A 16,012-nucleotide genomic window follows, 5' to 3' on the forward strand; every position below is an offset into this window, starting at 1 on the left:
ATTGATCCCAGTGGGAAAAAAGATACATACAGCTCCAAAACAGACAAGGTGCAAAGACAGCAGACACCACACAAACATGCAGCACCCGTGCATATGGTTTCCATGGGTACGCTTATACGCATACCCTCCGTTCAGCTGTTACTTGGGACGTCCGGGACCAGTACAGACATACAGGGGCAGCACACGGAGCCCAACCCACCTTCGAGTACTTATAGGACAAGTCGCTTCCCCTTTTGCAGCATCCAGTCACTTTCTGCAGCACCAGCTCCCTGGAATAGCAGCAGAAAGACGCCTTGGCTGAGCAAGGAGAGTCTAGTACGCAACCGGAAGGAGAAATATCTATATGCAAATGCACATTTACACATACGTCCATGGATACTCATTTACTGAAGATGTGGGATCGCACTTCTTCATTTAAGACATTTATATGACTGCTTCCTCTATCTAACACACATTTAGCATGTCTAACAATGTTTCCCAATATCCAACATACATACTTAAATATTCAAGCCAAAAAGGACCGGGTCTAAGGGCGACCGATACCAAGCCCGAGCATGTTTGACCCCCGAAGTCCAGTTTGTTTGGCTAGTGTGATCGCTCCGTAATTAAGATGACAGCACTACTGCATCAGCTGGAAGGGGACTGCAGTTTCAGTCGTATTCTGATTCAGACACAGTGACGGCATCGTTACCTCCTCTCTCGCTTGTGCAGAAGCAGGATCAGCAGGCAAACCGTGAGAACCACGAGGAGGAGGCTGAGGACAGCCCCCAGGGCCTGGCTGCGCCTGGACAGGCCAACGTGCTCCTTCCCTTCCTCAGAAGGCTGGCTGTTATCTACCTCACTGGAAAGACAAGATCTGCGCATCACTGGATGAAGGCCAGACAAGGCACAGGGTTCGACAGCAGCACGGCCATATCACATGAAGTGTGCTGTATGGAAACACGCATGCAAAGACCCAGTGCGTGAACAGCACTGATCGAATTTTTCCAGCAGGAATGTCACCAGTGGCTTGTTTGGTAGACAGTGACAAGGCAGAGTCTGCTTTTAGACTGTTAGAGGGCGGCATGTAATCACTTCCGTAAATTTGTAATGTGTTTGTCTGTTACAGATGGATGAAACTGTCAAAATGCATAACCTTCAAACCCTGATCAGGCCTTCAGCTACATAAGTGCTCACAAAACAATGATTGATAAAAAAAAAAAACAAAAAAAACACGTGAATCATCCACTGTCATTGGGGATTACTAGGGCAGTGCCAATGCTCAGAGCTCCCATTAAAGCTGTAAATCCCTACGTACAATGACTAACGCCCTGAAGCACTGGGACACATTTTTTTGATTTTGATTCTGTAGCTGCATAAGGAAGGATGAGTGCAGCTTATTCAGGAAGACGAAGTGCAGCAGGATGGTTTCCGACTCACAAGAGTGCGCAGACGGCTGCCGTGTGCCAGATGAAAAGGTACTGACAGCCGTCGGCCTCCAGGAGGAATTCTGGGATTCCCTCCCCAGCCGAGGGGCTGCAGTGGAAGAGGATGGTAGAGGAGACCGTCTTGTTCGTATCGCGTCCGCATTGGGATTCTGATGTGACAAGGACGTCCAAGTTTCCATCTGGAAGGACAAAGAAAATCATAAAGCAAAAGCCTACAAACTCAGACTTTTGCAATACTGTGCAGCCATGTGTCGACTTGCCGAAGGCGTTTGAAAATCTATGGGGCGGTGAGAATGCCAGTCTTGGGTCCCGTGCCCATTGATGCCATTTATGGTCAAGAAAAGCTAAGCTCTGATGATACACCGCAAAGTAAAACTGCTCTGTACGAAGGATAATTCCAGTGGCATGAGTTTGTTAAACTGCGTCGCATGGGGGAGGGGCTCTATGGCTCAGTAAGCAGCACTGCTGCCTGACAGATTGAGGTTCGAATGTCACCGCCACTGTCTGTGGGGTTTGCATAATCTCCTGCTGTTGCAAAGGCAACTCTGGTTTTCTCCCCAGCCTAAAAACATCCATCCATGCAAGTTTACCTTTGATGAAGTATTTGACGTTGCGGGACGAGCCGATCTTCCGCCAGTACTGCGCGTTCTTCTTCACCTGGCAGATGTTGGCTCCGGTACACTGGTTGAATGACCCATTGGTGATGCCCGACAGCTGGATGTCATAGGTGTAGGTGTCCCCGTTGGACCGGATGTCCCCGGATGCCTGGTGCAGCCTGAAGGTGAGGGGACAGTGAAGCACGGCATCAAACTATCCTTGTCTGGTAATCACCAAGTACATATAATATTTCAACCCAGTCTATGTCTAGTCTGATCCGGAGCCACTGCATATGAGCCAAATACACAGGAAGTTTATGCTTAAAAAACAAACAAATACACTTCCTTCATCACTTGAGCTCTTAAAACAGGACAATTCGGTTTATTTAAGATGACTTAAGATTTACTCTAAGGGGCCAGGAAATACTAGCCTTTTTAAAATATTGAGATCATATGAAAAGAGGATCCAACCAAAAAAGGGATGTCAAATAATGGGGCAAAATCAATCAATAAATGTCAAAGTTGTGAATTTTAACTTTAAGCTCACTGATGATGTACGTTCTAGTAACAACCACACAACTTTAACAATAAGTGACCAAGTCAAACCAATGAGAGAGGTGCTGAAGTCAATAGAGGAACTTCAGCTAAACCAAAAAGCTGATGGAATTCATTAAAATTAATAATTAACAAAGAAACTGTTGAACCACTTTTGATCAGATGATTTTTGTACCTGCACTCTCAGCTCCTGCGTCATGGACTCAAGATATAGAACAAAAGTAGTTTACTCTACACTCTTGTAAGGGTGACAAAGGATTCTCAAAGGCTGGACGGCAGTCCGGATACAGACCAAACCGCAAGTTAATCCGGACCGAGCTGATAATGCACCTTATGAATCAATACGGTTAACGGAAAAGGGTTTAACGTGGCTTGAAGTACAAAACATATCAGTTCCCATTATTGATAATTCATTAAAGTTTATGAAATGCCATTTTGTTATTGAGAATTGTTCCAGTCCTGTGACTTTGAGCAAAAATCTGACGTAGACCTTTGATGACTCAACATGGGGTGACATCCTGCTGGAAATGAAGTATACATACAAGGCCAGAGACGTCAACGAAACAGACAAGCAACCTGTTAGCAGAGATACTGTGTCATAGAGTTACTGTGCATCATACCGCTGCTGAAAACCACTAATCCCGCTCTTATGCCAGATACACACGCTACAGGTCATGGAGGACGTCGCCTCACCTGTAGTACAGGGCGCCGAGGCTGAAGGTCACCCCTGTGTCGGGGACCTTGATGGTCCCGTTGACCATCTCCACCTCGCGCTCGGTGGCTGCACACGCCGCCCGCGTCTCCCAGACCACCCAGAACTCGCACGCCTCTTCATCCACCCTGCTCACATTAGAAAGGCACACAAATGACAAGACAGGCACGGAAAGAAGAAAAGAATCACTGATAATCCATTTAAAGAGCCAGACAACTAAATATACAAGTTTGCTAAACTATAAAATGAAATATGCCAGCAGTAACAGCCTCACGCGTAAGTATTCATCAACCCTAAAAGAACCACTGGCTGATGTCTTTGCAGAAACATCAAACACTTAAATATCAAACTTAAACAATACCACTTAGCTAAAGTAATGATTTATCTTTACATATAATTAATAATAGCGGAACATCTTTTGCCAATTTTGAGCACATTAGTACATCATATTCATGTGGAATTCTCCGAAGATCAGACACATAAAATCACTCTGCGACTTTCTATCCCTAGAAATAAAAAAATCAAAGCAAAAAAATAAATAAATAAAGATTTCTGCCTTGAAAACTAGCTATGACTAAAACGGAAAACATAAAAAACTAAAATAAAAAAATCAGAAGTAAAACACTGGTGCAGGCTTGAGATCACTACCCCCGCCCCCCCCCCCCCCCAGGACGGGCCCCCACCCACCGGAGCAGCCTGGGGTTCCCGACGGTGCTGCCGCAGCTGAGCTGGATGGTGGTCTTGGCGGGCTGTCTGTTTCTGCAGACGGAGGCATTGTTGGTGTAGTTGACCTGGATCTTGCCATCTGCAAGGGGGTGGGAGGGGCATGGGTGAGGAGCACGTTCCTCTGGGGCAGACGGGGCGAGGAAACGGCCCGAGCCTTACCCACGAAGGCCATGGTCTGGGTGTGGACACGGCCCAGCACCTGGGTCTGGCCGCCTCGATTTCGCCGGCACACCGCTGCCCCCGCTGGACAGTCTGTCAGGCCGGCGTGGATCCCCTGGCACAGGTTCAGGTAGTACCTACGGGCAGTGGGGGCACCGACGGGTTAAGCTTAAGAAACCAGCTCCACCCTGGCATTAAACCAAATGCCCTCATTGTCCATTATTCTTTATTGCTTATTTGGAGACAAATAATTCTATTGTTATTTTAGTCTCATTTATTCACATCTTTTTATGCTGTTTGTTTTTCTTTGTATTACTTTCTTTTCACGTATTTCCCTTCAAGCACAATCCTGGAAGCAGGCGGGAAAAAGTCTTTTCACTACTCAGTGTGTGTGTATATGAGACAGATAAAACTTGAAATTTGAAAACAAATTAGAGAAGCTTTTCAATAACCAGGAGAAGATCATGCAGCCAAATCTGCACTGATGGATATGGAATAGATACTGCAAACATACTGCTTACATTTAATAAGTCAGAATGCTTTATTGTATTTCACTCCTGAAAAACTTTGTTTTTCGGGGTTTTATTTGGAGCAAAAATGTAGACTGTCTGGCAGGGAGCAAAAACATGGACTGACTGAGTCCCCGAGGACCAGTTTGAGAAGCACTGGTCTGCAGAGACGAAGGAGAGGCAGCCGGACTCACGCGTCACCATTCTGGCTGAACTTCCACGGTCCGGTGAGCGAGGAGAGGGTGCGCAGGTCGTACGTGCGGTGATCGTGCACCAGCTTGCACTCCATCTTCCTGGGGGGGCACACGGCGTCGGTGGCCCACTGGAAGGTGGCGTAGCAGCCAAGGGTCTCGCTCAGCAGCTCGGGGGTCCCGCGTCCCGCTGAACGGTCGCACGTGAGCAGGATGGACGAGTTCCGCGTCTCGTGCACTGTGAGAAGAGGCACGTGGAAATGAAAATTAAATGAGTTTGCCATTTAACTGTCCCCACAATATAATAATTACAAAAACGTGCACACATACACGCACACAAACAGTCAAACACGATGCAGAAATTAAGATGACAGCTATACAAGTGAGCAGCTAACAGTGACCATTATTAAAAGCACTGAAAATGGTTATTAGTCTATGGTTACAGATGTATGCTAAGCCGGTTACTGGGGATGCCGACTGCTAAAGCACTTTTCCCTTCACAAACGTACCGCTGGCACAGAATCCCCACTGCTTGTCCTTGTCGTAGTTGCTAGTGGTGGCACACCATGTCCTGCCGTCGGTCCTGCCTTCCGTGGTGCACTGGTTGTATTGTTTCTTCATGAAGGTGAAGGGGAACATGCACATGGTCCCTGTGGTGGTCACTGGAAATGGCACACAGTTACAGTCAATGAGCACAGTTAGAACTTCCTCAAATCAGCAACTATGAATAGGGAGCACAGTTAGAACTTCCTCAAATCAGCAACTATGAATAGGGAGCACAGTTAGAACTTCCTCAAATCAGCAACTATGAATAGGGAAGCGCAGTTAGAACTTCCTCAATCAGCAACCATGAAACACCTAAGCGTTTCAAGCTCATGAGTAGAAAATGAACAAAGAATACTCAAAAAAATGTCAGAATATGGATAAAAAACGACTGATTACTGGACTGCAGAGAGGAATAATACAGAGATCAGCATAAACTACACAGGGGTAGGCAGCCCTGATCCTGAAGTGCCCGTATCCAGGTTTTCCCATCTCACTCGATGAGTTACTATCTGCCTGAGATCAAGATGTGAGGTTCCGTCAGGTGGGATGGAAAACCTGCTGGATTCCAGCACCCCAGGATCAGGGTTGGCTAACCCCTAAACTACACCGTTAGAAAATGAATGAAATCAACACACAGTCTTTGAAGAACTGAAACATACAGAGACTTTATGAACGGATCATTTGGCCAAGAGAGTAATCTGTGCTGAGCACTTCACTGCCACCAGCACTGTTGTTATCTTATTGCCATGGTTACCAATACTCATGATTTATCACTGATTTGTATGTATTATCTTATACCATATACAGTGCCAGTTGAAAATGAGGACACGCAAAGCCACCTACAAAGAGCGATAACGGCACATGACCTGGCCACCACGGAAAACACTACCAGTGACCAGAGAGTGAAGGAAAAGCAGCCAATGAGTGCTCAGTATGTATGTGGGAGCTCCTTCAGGACAGCTGGAATAGCATCCCAGGAGGCCGCCTCATGGAACTGGCATAGAGGGGACAGTAGGGTCAGTCAGTCCCTGGAGCAACTGGGGTTAAGGGCCTCACTCAAGGGCCCAATGGTGGGATCACTCTGCCAACCACGGGATTTGAACCAGCAACCTTCTGAGTCCTAAGCCACAGATCCACCCAAGAAATTAATATTTTTTTTTGTCTGTGCATAATTAATCTAAAATGCAGAGAATAGTACAAATAAACCTATGGGTAGGTGTATCCAAACTATTGACTGGTTCTGTACGTGCTCTGCTGCTTCCATCATTGCCCATTCTGAACATTGCATCATTGTTTACTTTTACATTGTGCGTCGGTGTTAATGCTTTTTTCCCCCCACTGTGCACAACCTGCCTACATGTGCACTTTATGTACAGACGTTGCACTGTGGTCCTGGGAACAATTTTCACGTCAATGTACTGAATCGGGTCAGAGTGACCACAATAAAGCCGTACTTGACTAAATACTTCTGTGAGATTCTTATTTCCTCAGAAAGCGGAGCACGCCTGAGTTGTTGTGTGCGGTGGGCGTCTGACCTGGAGGACAGGCGTCTCCGCCACCATACTGCACCAAGATGGCTTCGTCCTCGTGCCTGTAGTCCATCTTCATGGCCTTGCGGTAGCCGAAGGAAAAGGCAGACCCTCCTGACAGCAGACAGATGGCGCTGCCTTTGCACTCGCTGTCCGGCACCGTCCCGCACACGCTGACGGAGTAGAACCCCGAGCCGGAGGACACCTGGCGAGCACGTGCGGCGGAGGGTGAGGAGGAAGGAGGCTCAGGATGAGGAAGGGCACGCGGGAGTCAAAGGGAGCGGAAAACCAGGAAGTGGAGGCAGGGAAAAAGGCGAGGCGCCATACCTTCTGAACGGCCCCGGAGAGTGACGAGAGGTCAAAGGTGAACTGCAGCCGCTGGTCTTTGAGGGTGCATCCCTCCACGCTGACGGTATCGGGACACACCAGCGGGGTGGCCCACTCGAACACGTACTGGCACTCCATTCGGCTGATCATCTGCGGTGTCCCCTGCAGTGACACCAACCCTGCTTACGATTCATACGGGTGACCACAGGCAGAGCAGCAATGGCGTCCGGGATTGTGAGACAATAGAGCCTTCGTGCCAAAGTTCCACGAGGCTACAGGGCAACTCCAGCGTTACGGATCAGACATTTGGATTCAACCTGGCTAACAAAAAAGTGGACAAGCTTAGTATTAATGATGCAATCTGCATATAGTTCCATGTAACCTCTTGGGCTGAATACAGCCTCAAAATTCATATACTGATGCAGATGTTAGAAATATGGAGAATTTTATCAGATAAGACACCAAAGGGACCTTTACCTTGCGAGTGCCCTGTATCTGATGCTAGTGGTATATATCAAAAGGAGGAGCAGCAGTACCCAAAGGGCAACATCCTTACTTACTAGGGGTGTCACGAGATCTCACGATATTACGACATGACGAGATTTCAGGTCTGAGTGAAAAGCGGTCTGGTGAAGGCGCTGCATGATCAGCTACTATAAGCATATCGGCGTCTGATGAAATTACCGTAGCAGATGCCCCAGACACTTAAATCTTTTGTGTGGCAGCATTTTGGGTATCCGCCGGAAAATATAAACGGCGAAAAGGTGACAGACAAAACACAAACCATCGGTAAGCACTGTGGGAAAATAATGCCGTACACAGCGGCTAACGCTACTACTATGCAAAGCCATTTCCAGCACCATCATAGCTCTTTACTTAAATCCACTGCACCGGTGAAGAAAACATTTTAAAAGTGTTATGTTTATTTATATTGTTTTATTTATATTCTATTTTATGTTCAACTGAGAAGTCAAATAGGAGAGAACCCAGTCATTTGAGTTTGTGGTGAAATATTTTATGGTGCTAGATATTTGTTCTGTTCTTTACTGTGTATGATGATGGTGATTATTTAAAACATTTCACCATACATCTGCATTATTTAGCATTTTTTTCCTTTCAAATTAATCAAATAAAATGCTGCTTTCCAGTAATATATTTCCTCTGAACTTTTCCTTAAAATATTGTTAAAATATCATCTCGTCTCATCCTGGTGAACCCAATATCGTGTCTCGTCTCGTGGGCTGAGTATATCGTTACACCCCTATTACTTTCTAAATCTACTATCCCAACTTCTGTCATTGTTGGTTTGAATCACTCCCGGCTGACAACAAATATGACCATTTTTAGAATATTTAGAATAGGATAATGATACTTTATTCAACACCCCATGTGGAAATGATCTTTTCACAGATCCCACCTTCCAGAACTTCCAGCAACTGGGGCTTAAGAGCCAGCCTGCTGACCGAGGGATTCGAACCGTCGACCTTCCGATCATGGGCACACACTCCTGTTGAGCCACACGCTGCCCCCAATACTCGATAAACTCAGAGTTCAGGACGTCCCCGCAGAGTGACACAGTCGAGGACGTTGCCGACGGCACACCAAAGCAGCCCACACGGCTGTGAGAACCTGATGGCGACCTACCAGTTCCGTGCCTTGCTGGCACATGAACTTGATGATGGAGCTGTAATTGGCATCGGAGTTGGAGGAGCAGGGGGTGGAGCTGTTGAAGGAGATGGACACCTCGTTGTTGCTCAGGACTGGTGGGCCTGTGATGCGGCCGATGTCCTGTGCAGGGGACAGAAGGGACACCGTGAATGAGACGCCAGTGTATCTCAGGGTACATGCATCCAAAAGAGTTAAATCTCACACAGAGATAAAAAAAAAAACACATAAGGGTCGTACAGTTAGGGCCATATAGGCCTTAAATACACTGAATCTTAACATGCCGTCTAGTCACACAGTCAGAGGTGAACAGGTAAGGAGGCTGAGGGCCGTTGGTCACTCACCACGGGGGGGCTGTTATCAGGGTCCATGCAAATGGCAGCCCCAGGCGGACAGTTCACTCCGGGGATGGGGTTCAGCGACTCGCAGATGTTGATGTAGAAGTCGGGGGAGTGATCCTTACCCAGGGCCACATCAATGGCCCGATGGAAGCCTGTCCTATGGATCAGAGGGCTCAGGTCGATGACGGACGTCCCGTTCCTTACAGAGCACCTGACCTATAGGTAGAGCACAGCAACTGGTTACAGGAATATTCTCCTCCAATGAAATTACATGGAATGCTGGTAAATAGAACAGCATTAGATATAGCTGTCATTTACATAGGTGGCGAAAAGCATTCTCACCTTCTGCTCGCAGACCAGAGAGGTGTGCCAGGAGAAGAAGTGGACACATGTGCCGGGGTCGAAGTCCACCAGCACCGGGCCCCTGTCCCCCACCCCCGGCGTGGAGGACTTGCAGATAAAGCTGATGACGCTCTTGTGCTGGAGGGTGCCGTTGGCCTCGCACGGAGCCCCATTCTCGTAAGTCAGCTGCACCACCTGGTCCTGGTAGGACAGGGTGCGGTTCACCATGCCGACGCTCCGGGCTGCCTGGTTGTCCCTCATGCAGACGGCTGGACGAGCAGGACACCATCAGTGGACGACACGCTCAGTCAGCCCTCTCACGGAGCACATGCCCTTCTCATCACCTGACACTCTCCTCAAATTAACAGCCAAAACATTATAGCATCTTACCTTGGCGGTTTAAGATTCATAGACTGGTAACAATTTTTCTTTAATCTCTGTTTATTCATTTCTTTAATAAATATACAAGGCTAAGGCACAAGTTGCAAAAAGGTCTGAAAATTTCAGTGGCCATATGAATCATCTGGGTACTGGGTTACATTAAGAAATCCTGCTCCTTTCTGGGCTTGTTAAAGATTTGTCACCTAGAACAAATGACAGACCACTTTCATTGAATGACGGCTCTTGCACAGGCTGCATGTGGGGTGGCGTTGAATATGCATAGGAGAAACATTTATACACGTCTCCTGCAATACTAACATAGTGAGAGGCTTGGCTAGGCATTCAAACCACAGTTTACTGCAGTTCTTGAACATGTCATTTAGCAGGGAATGACGTTTAAACCATAACGAGCACCTGATGTCTGTAAAGCCTAAAAAAAAAAAAAAAATCTAATAAAAGCTGCGAACGGTTCCTCACCAGTGCCGTTTTCACACCAGGACCCTTCCAGCTCGCCACACACGTTCAGGTGGTAGATCTTCCTCTGGTCCACGTTGTCGTAGACCCGGTATCCACCTCTCTGGTTTAAGCTGCTCAGGTTGAAGAGGTATCCTGCATTGAGGATCGAGGGATGTAGGATAGCCAGTGAGGAGCAGACTCCATGGGTAAAAGAATCCCAGCATGCGACACCAGGAACTAACTTACCCGTAAGTGGGTTGGTGACCACACAGTCCCCATGGCTACTGCTCTTTAGTGGGCAGGCAGCAGCACTCGGCCACACAATGGTATAGGTGCACTCCTCGATGGCCTTCACCAGCATGGGCATGGATTCCTGAGGCACGACCACAAAGTGAGCCACTGAAGAATAGCTCTCAAAAACCAAAGAGCTCGCTCATGGCGACTTGGAGAACAAGCACGGTCACTAACCACTTTGTCCGGGTTACACCGGAAGTTGATGAAGGTGGTTCGGTTCCTCTGTCTGTCCGGACACGGCGATCCACTGGTGTAGTGCAGCACCAGAGCATTGTCCTCCCAGTAGGGACCAGACTCAGCCTCACCGAGGCTCATGTAGTCCTTCCCGCTTTTCATGCAGGACGCCGCCGTGGACGGGCAACCCCAGTCACCTGCAGAACGTCGGCAGACCAACTGTGATGCAGGGAGAACCCGCACGTGTGAGGCATGTGAGCAGGACTGCCCGGGGAGAACCCGCACGTGTGAGCAGGACTGCCCGGGGAGAACCCGCACGTGTGAGCAGAACTGCCCGGGGAGAACCCGCACGTGTGAGCAAGGACTGCCCGGGGAGAACCCGCACGTGTAAGCAGGACTGCCCGGGGAGAACCCGCACGTGTAAGCAGAACTTCCAAAGAAGCGTGAAGCACCATTCTCTTTTTCCCACACAATTTTTTTTATTAACTTTTGCAAAAAGGGACAATCTATACACAACGTGTAAGTGCAGGCATTCTGAATATCCCATCCCTGAATATGTCCAAAAAAATAAATAAATTATAGGGACTAACCAAAATGGAATGAATGAAAACTTTGACAAGAAATAATTAGAAACATGATGAGAGATGACGACGGATGGACAGTTTTACATAGTCTAATGCATTTAACACTGTAACTGGACTGAAACATGCTGCTAAAATATCGTTCGTTCCTAAAGTCAGGAGAAGTCAATAAATGTTATCGTCCATGGGAGTGACATTTTACCTCATTTTAACCTTAAGCCTCAGGGAATTTGCCTGCATGAGCTGTGTTGAGAGCAGTGCGGTACTTGTTTCAAAAGCGGTATTATCCAGAATCCACTCACAAGCACTGCAAGATGTAACAAGAATTTGCTTTTTGGCATGAGGCCAGCTTTCTAACACCGATTATATCTGATTCAAAGTACGCGGGATCCTCCTCAGCTCTGCTAGTTTGATCTATGATTAGCAAGAAAGAGACAAAGAACTCTGAAATGTCAGTGAATACCAGCTACAAGGGTTACAAAGGATTATGATCTTTCTGGGACCCATGACATTTCAACTAGAATCTGTTTAGCCCACTTAGACTCATTTCTCCTACGCGTTCACAGAGTCAGACGCCGTTTGAAGGAGAACCTTGCGGGATCACAGAGAACAGGACTCACCACTCTGCGGGACCAGGGACTTGCACACGTTGACGTAGTATTGCTGCTGGTCTTCTTCCGTTCCTGTCTCTACCACCCAGTTGTCGCGGGACATGGAGAGAGGTGACAGATCGTACGAGTTGCCTTTGCCATCGCTGTTGGGGAAAAAGCAAAAACTCAAGGGATGTAGGACGTCACCAGTGCAAGTATTCTTCATAGAGCCGACTTACTCTATGAGTAAGTATGACTTACTTGTAGGTACAGCTGGTGGTCTTGAAAGGCAGACAGGCTAGAGCGGTATGCCACTGAAAGAGGTATACGCAGTCATCGGTCTCCTTGATAAACTCCGGGCTCCCCTGGTTATGAAGAAACACAAAACCACCGAAATTCAGAAGGGTGCCTCTCCATGGAATCCTTCCCAGTCAACGTTCAACAGCTCAACACAGAATCGCTGCTACATGACAGAAAATGCCTGATGGATAACTTCAGACATCACCCATGTCTGGAAATGGGGCTTTGCCCATGATGTGGACTGGACCTCCAGAGCATCCCAGTTTATTTGAGGAGGTGGTCTTGACATTAATGTTCCCACGCTCAATAGGATCATGAGTTTCAGTGTAGTTCTCAAAATGCAACCGCAACCTCTGAATCCTTTTCTAGTTTGGTCCGTAACTTTCAGTTCCTCCTTGATTTGTCCACTACAATACCGGTCCCCAGATCTCACCTTCAGAATACCAACTTGGAACAACCAGATCTGACCATCCAGCCAGGTCTGTATGAATTATCACAAGAGAGCAGCTCAATTTTTCACCCATATAGTACTCACAATGCTCTGGCTGTGGTCACAGATGAAGAAAATGGTTGTAGAGCGCTGGAAGATCTTGTGGCATACATCTCCTTGATTATAGTTAATCATTAGAAGCCCATCGTCATAGGTGATATTCTGTGTGGTTAATCCTAAAAAATCAAAGAACACAGCCTGCTTTAGAATCAACCGATGGTGTGGCGTATAAGTTTCCTGTGAAACTTCCTGTAGAGGAGATGTTATCAGGATGGCTCACCTGCGATTTTGTGAGTGCTCCCCTCCACCTGACAGGACGACACGTTGTCACCTCCTGGGTCCTTGTGCGAGCAGATGCTCTGCTGGACACCCTTGCATACCCCCAGGTGGTATTCATACTTCCCGCTCTTCACCTCATAATCCCTCACAGAGAGAGCCGTCAAGTTAAACATGTGGCCGGTCCTGGGGTCCTGAACCTGGCAGTTCTCACCTGAGATCAAAAGGCACACACATCAAACACAGCAGAAGATGGGATGTTCCTACTAGATGAGATGAGGGGCTGCAAGATGTTTGGGTGACAAAGGCCAGAACATGCCAACATGCCACCTACCCTGAACCCTATGGATGGGACAAGCCTCTGACGTTCTCCACATGAAGACAAACTCGCAGCCATCCTTCCGAGCAAACATGGGAGAGCCCTGTGGACGGCAGGACAGAGACCCCATACACATCACAAGGGGCGGGGCTAAAGGACTCACATTAGCAAGGCACATTACAGTCATCCTGTTTTCAGAATAATGATGATGCCTAAAGACCTTTGCTTTCAATTGGTGCTAAGATGCAGCCATAATAAATAATGCAAACAATGTCGAACGCCATTCTCACGTTGTGATAAGTTAGTGAATTACAAAAAAAGGCTCCCAAGGACGCCATTTCTGAAACAGCCGCAAAAATACATAAAATAAACTCAAAGACCCTGGCTGGAAATTCCATATCCTGCGTAGCTCCATTCAGGATCATGCAGAAACTGCACTCAGTCTTGAGGATAAGAAAAGACTGAAGTGCAGTTTGAGTTACTACTAGAGATGCACCGATACCGATATTCGGATCGGTATCGGCGCCGATCCAGACCTATTTGACGGATCGGGAATCGGCCATGCGTGACCGATCCACGTCCTATACTTACTTATTTAGTTTTTGGCAATCAATCGCACGACAGCTCTTTCCCATTTTACATGTGTGTTTTTGCGGAATTCAAATCGAACGCTATCACTGCCCCTAAGTCTTTTTTGCTACTCAGTGGGTGTGAGTACAGTGACTTCCGCCTGCTGTGACGTCATGCGCATGCCCTTCGCAGTACGAGAAGCGTAAGATAAGACGTGACGATCTGGGAGTATTTTAGGCTTTTAACAGAAACCGGAAGCACAGCGTTTTGCAATCTATGTAAAATAAGGTTTTGAGGTGGGAATAGCGTTTAATGGAAAATCCCATTTAACAAAGCGCACGCAACTGCGAGACAAAACAAAGCAATGGATGATTTGGGAGTCGCTAACTTAATTGGACTGTTTTGCGAACTCGTTGCTTGTGATACAAGAGGGGCTGCCATCGCAACAAAAGTGTAACTGCGCTGATGCCAATGGAAGAAAAACTGTTAAAATTTTAAGCATTCGTCACTTGTGTATATTTGCTTTGAAGATATTCATATTGAACTGCAAATGCCTCAAAAACGCTTAAAACAAATGAGGTGGAACAGTACGTTATGTATGTTTGTAGTAGCCTAATTAAATATTTTTTGTCATACATTTTTTCCATCTGTATTTACTAGCTTTAAAAAAATAATATGTAAAGTATAACAAAGTAAAAAGAGCTCTTGTATCGGAATCTGTATCGGTATCGGCAGTTGTGTATCGGAATCGGATCGGAACTGAAAAAACGTGGATCGCCCATCTCTAGTTACTACTGAAGTACAAATCATGAACAAATATAGTCACTACTTCAGTAATTCATTAATGATGAACAGATGTGAGATCAGTATGTCATTCATGACTTGTTCCTTCAGTAGTCACAGAGGTTTATAGAATTAACAGATACAGTAAGAAAAATACCAAGTGCTTGAGATAAAAGATGCATCACGATTAACTAATGATGAATTAACATGAGATCAGTATGTAACAGACTTAGTTTGTGGTGAATTAATACATACTAGGGGTGGAGCCGAACCCGAATACGGTATTCGGAAAGGCACAAATAATGTGTTTTTTACGAATACTTATTTCGAACAAATACTTAAAAAAATATTTGTATTCGGGAACAAGAAAAACTTTATATCAAAAAGCTGCGTTTCCTCTTGAGACCGCAGTGCATGCCCGGATGAGTGAGTGAGTTCAGGAGTCGGGGGGGGGGGGTTGTAAAAGAGGTGACTGACACAGGCTGCTCCAGACAGTAACAGAGAAGGCTCGGCTGAGCGAAAAAAGACTTAACTGTATCACTATTTTTGTTGAATAGATTTTTGTACCTTAACTGGGTTCCAGAGGCAGTTTATAACTTTCGGGAAGCAGAGTTTGATCGGGAGATTATTCCATTACGCTGCATTATTGACGTCTGCAATCAGGTGCTCTCATGTTCGCTCTGTTTACGTAGCTCTGTTAGCTCGGTAATTTAGACAATAGGCTGTTGACAGAGTAACGTTAACGTTTGGTTAAAAAGGTTAAAACAATGCTTGTGTAGTTGTGTCGAATTGTATGCACTTGTAGGAGTTATATGGTACGTTTAAGTTACTCTGTCTACTGCATATCCATAATTATTATAATGGATATAATTAAAGAATACTTACACTATAGCGTAAATTAGAAGTGCAACGCAAAAAAACTGGATTTTTACGCCTATTTTGAATTTTACTCGAATACGAATACAAATACAAATACTTTTCCCCCCTCAACAAATACAAATACAGATACAAATACCGGCTGCTTTGCACACCCCTAATACATACGTAATAGCATAATACTATATGCTCTCAAGTAAATTGTTACCGTATATCTTAATGTCTAATGTTTTTTTGCATGTTACAAAGTGACAAAAAGAATTGTATTATTCATTCATTAATTTTCCAAACTGCTTA

The 16,012-nt window shown here is 46.2% G+C and overlaps 1 protein-coding gene across 1 annotated transcript in view; it reads right to left on the reverse strand.

Annotated features, from left to right (window-relative positions):
• Positions 1-16,012, reverse strand: part of igf2r (insulin-like growth factor 2 receptor) — a 37,945-nt gene that overhangs the window by 2,054 nt on the left and 19,879 nt on the right. Inside the window, exons 26-47 of the mRNA XM_072703177.1 lie at positions 13,502-13,589; positions 13,172-13,381; positions 12,937-13,067; positions 12,363-12,466; positions 12,132-12,265; positions 10,931-11,127; positions 10,709-10,835; positions 10,484-10,615; positions 9,626-9,894; positions 9,287-9,499; positions 8,922-9,065; positions 7,278-7,439; positions 6,957-7,155; positions 5,385-5,537; positions 4,879-5,113; positions 4,176-4,312; positions 3,978-4,095; positions 3,272-3,418; positions 2,018-2,202; positions 1,420-1,606; positions 692-841; positions 200-269 (exon numbers count right to left, since the gene is read on the reverse strand). Of these exons, the coding sequence (XP_072559278.1) occupies positions 200-269; positions 692-841; positions 1,420-1,606; positions 2,018-2,202; positions 3,272-3,418; positions 3,978-4,095; positions 4,176-4,312; positions 4,879-5,113; positions 5,385-5,537; positions 6,957-7,155; positions 7,278-7,439; positions 8,922-9,065; positions 9,287-9,499; positions 9,626-9,894; positions 10,484-10,615; positions 10,709-10,835; positions 10,931-11,127; positions 12,132-12,265; positions 12,363-12,466; positions 12,937-13,067; positions 13,172-13,381; positions 13,502-13,589 (3,492 nt within the window). The remainder of the gene's footprint in view (positions 1-199; positions 270-691; positions 842-1,419; positions 1,607-2,017; positions 2,203-3,271; positions 3,419-3,977; positions 4,096-4,175; positions 4,313-4,878; positions 5,114-5,384; positions 5,538-6,956; positions 7,156-7,277; positions 7,440-8,921; positions 9,066-9,286; positions 9,500-9,625; positions 9,895-10,483; positions 10,616-10,708; positions 10,836-10,930; positions 11,128-12,131; positions 12,266-12,362; positions 12,467-12,936; positions 13,068-13,171; positions 13,382-13,501; positions 13,590-16,012) is intronic.

The sequence above is a fragment of the Paramormyrops kingsleyae genome, chromosome 19 (assembly GCF_048594095.1).
Source record: "Paramormyrops kingsleyae isolate MSU_618 chromosome 19, PKINGS_0.4, whole genome shotgun sequence".
In the NCBI taxonomy this organism is placed as follows: domain Eukaryota; kingdom Metazoa; phylum Chordata; class Actinopteri; order Osteoglossiformes; family Mormyridae; genus Paramormyrops; species Paramormyrops kingsleyae.